Source organism: Saccostrea cucullata, unplaced genomic scaffold (assembly GCF_032062105.1).
Source record: "Saccostrea cucullata isolate Sc308-1 unplaced genomic scaffold, CSIRO_AGI_Scuc_v1 ctg14533, whole genome shotgun sequence".
Taxonomy (NCBI): Eukaryota; Metazoa; Mollusca; class Bivalvia; order Ostreida; family Ostreidae; genus Saccostrea; species Saccostrea cuccullata.
This window is the reverse complement of record NW_026919441.1, coordinates 1,968-5,088: the sequence shown is the minus strand read 5'-3', so window position 1 is coordinate 5,088 and position 3,121 is coordinate 1,968. Positions and strand designations below refer to the sequence as shown.

General features: G+C 34.2%; 1 protein-coding gene across 1 annotated transcript; it reads right to left on the bottom strand.

Moving 5' to 3' along the window:
* Positions 1–820: 820 nt before the first annotated feature.
* LOC134231689 (uncharacterized) lies at positions 821–2,734 on the bottom strand. Its single transcript, XM_062713666.1, has one exon. The coding sequence runs from the start codon at positions 2,732–2,734 to the stop codon at positions 821–823; it is 1,914 nt and encodes a 637-aa protein (XP_062569650.1).
* Positions 2,735–3,121: the final 387 nt, after the last annotated feature.

The following is a 3,121-nucleotide window of genomic DNA, read 5'->3' as shown; positions in this document are numbered from 1 at the left end:
TCTTTGACTGTATGATACAGATATCTTAAAAGAAACACATGATTTTAACTCATTATGTGACTTTAATTAAAATTTATTGGTTTACTGACTCTACATTTTTTATAGCATCATGTACGTAACACATCTAACAAACAAATCTAATTATATCCTCATACATTTAAGAGAGTGGTTAGGTTATAATTAACTTTACTACATATTTATCACATTACTTTATCTTTACATTAATCTTCGATGTCAATGAAAGTTTCAAACTTCAAACAAAGTTATGATGTAGTTTATTAGACAGCAAATACCTTCCAAAAAGTGGTAACCCTAATTTTAGAAAGCATATAGTTCTCTTTAATTTGTCAGTAGAATATTTCTACTCTTCTATGAATAAATTTCAGAATATTTATATTACAATAGTTTCACTAATATTTCATATATTTACATCATGTATTTTAGTATAGATATTTTAGTTCGAAATTATTTTCTAACCTCTCTGGATAAGTACAACATATAATGGACGACAAATCCCATACAAGTATTTTACAAGGTGTTGTATGCGGTTTATAAAGTTCACCAACTTTCGACTGGTTTTATACCTCAGGCAAAAGATCTGCATGGCTCTCTTTACAATTTCAAAATCTATATAACTTCAAAATAAGAGAAAAAATATTACCCGGGTATTTATCTACAACAATTTAAAATGTGATAATGTAGTTTAAAAGTTTTATTTCCCCCAAATATAGTGTGCATATAAAAACAATTCAAATTAAAAAGATCCCCATAGATTTAAATTCACAATGCATATGAACAAATGTAGATTTAAAAAAGAGTATCAGCTTTGAACAGTGTAGACAGCACATTTCTTTTCATCAGCAATGAAAACGTCATCATATACTTGATTGAAAAAAATTAAAATTGCTCCGGGACAATCTGATATAAAACATCGACTACTACTACCGTCATGCAAAATTTGAAGAACTTCGTTATTTTGCAGATGAAGATGTGCTTGGGCTGGTTCTTCACAATTTACGCAATTTCCATAGACATTTGTTTCACAATAATTACAAACAGCGCCTGCTGGAAACAGAGAATAATCATGTTTTCCGTCTTTATAACGATCATAATAACAAGAATGATCTGCAACAAACTTTTCGCAGCTTGGATATTTCCAACACAATGTGTATACATTATTTTGTGCATCAAATGACAAACATTGAAGTTTCTCTGCGTCTTTCTGTTGAAATCGAAATATTTCCTCTCCAGTGATTGAGAAACAAATAACCTCATTTTTCCCTGCCAGAATAGCAAGTCGGTCAAAGGTCTTCGACAGAGCCATTACAGGGCACATTTGTGGATTCTCGAAGATGATCGTGTTAATAACTGATAAAACAGGCGAGAATGAAAAGATAGTCACATGGGTTTTTGATGCTGTTACGATTCTATTTTGTTCCTCATCTACACCAAAAACGCAAAAATCTTGCTTCAAATCTATTTCTCTGACACACTTAGCACTGACTGATTTTTTCAAGGTTTTTATCTTAAACTTCTGAATTTTGGACAAGCAGCTGACGTACATAGTATCTCTGGTTAGTCCAGAACTTAACAAGGGTTTTCCCGCCATTTCCAATGGAAGATTACATGGCATTGAAGTTCCATCGGATGGGTTGTAGAATAGCAGAGAATTTGACGAAGAGATCATCGCAAGTGTTTCATTGTTTACAAATATTACTTGTTGTGCTGGAGTAGGGAGTTTAAATTCTGATTTCTTCACTGCTTTTAAAGATAACGGTTTTTGTAAGTTCTCAAAACTTGCTGCAGTCTTGTCTTTATCCATGTTCTCAAAGATCGGGAAGGCTGAAAAATACTTTGAAAAATTCCAAATATTCCCTGATGGTCTTGTTGGAAACTTGACCTCGTTTATTTTATCATGCTCATAAATCTGTTTCAGTATTGTTGTGTGATCATGTTCATAATCATACTCTTCATCCTCTGAATTTCTGGTTTTGTAATGTTCAAACTGTTCATCTACATCTCTTAATATCTTTAATGAGCACAGAAACGTTTGCTTACTTGAGTCCCTTTTTCGAACTGCAGAAAGAAGGGTTCTTCCGTTTTTGACAGTTAATAGATACTGCTTCATGTCCAAAATGCATTGTTTGAGTTTCTCTTCAATATCTTCATGCTTCTTCAAGAAGGATTTTTCAAACTGTTGCTGTAAGTCATCAAGTTTAGTTTTGATATTTGCAATTTCTGTGGATACATTTTTCAGAATTTCTTCCTTTTTGGCATTGTTGCGCAATATTTCATTTTCTTTATGTTCTGCAGTTTCTTCTATAATCTTTGCGAGTTTTGAAAGAGCGTCAATATTCCATTCCACAACTGAATTCGGCATATTTTTAGAAACTTCGTCCAAAGCTTCCACACGTTCGCAATGTCTATGCTGCGTTGCAAAGCAAACGCTACAGCAAAGAGTTTCGTGATCCAAACAAAAAACTTCTACATATTTGCCTTGATGCAAATGGCAGGGTTCGTCTAGTTCCGGGAAATTAAACTGGTCGTCTTTCCCATCAAGAGGTAACGTTAAAATTTTGTGTTTCCGAAGTTGAGCAACTATCTGATGGAGATGCTTACAGGATGCACATATAGCCTCTGCACAGTCATGGCACCAGGACTCCGCCTTACTTTCCTTGTTATCACGTATACAAATGGCACATAATTTATCTTTTTCTTTATCATTCGATTCCATTAAGGAGTTGATCAATATGTCGGTAGGAAAATGCTTTGCCCAATCATCTACGGAAATCCCTGGTTCCGGTCGACCTGTCACTCGACGGCATAACGGGCATTCAAAATCAAACTTCTCTGGATCTTTCCCAATGGCAGTCCTTGATATATAGGTCTGCAGGCATTGTTCACAAAAATTATGTAAACAAGGGAGGCATTTTGGTCTGGTTATTTTTTCCAAACAAACTGGACAACTGTAGACGGGACTTTTTTCTTTACATGTACCTTCGGCCATCATAATCTTTAGGCTTACCTTTGAAAGGGCGTTTATTTGTCGACGAAATGCATTGTGGTAGTTTCGGTTTGGGTCGCAATAGATAAATTATATATGAAAGCACATTTTGATTAA

Excerpts from the sequence above, each read along its gene's own strand:
- LOC134231689 (XM_062713666.1), bottom strand. The coding sequence starts at position 2,734 with ATGGAATCGAATGATAAAGAAAAAGATAAATTATGTGCCATTTGTATA.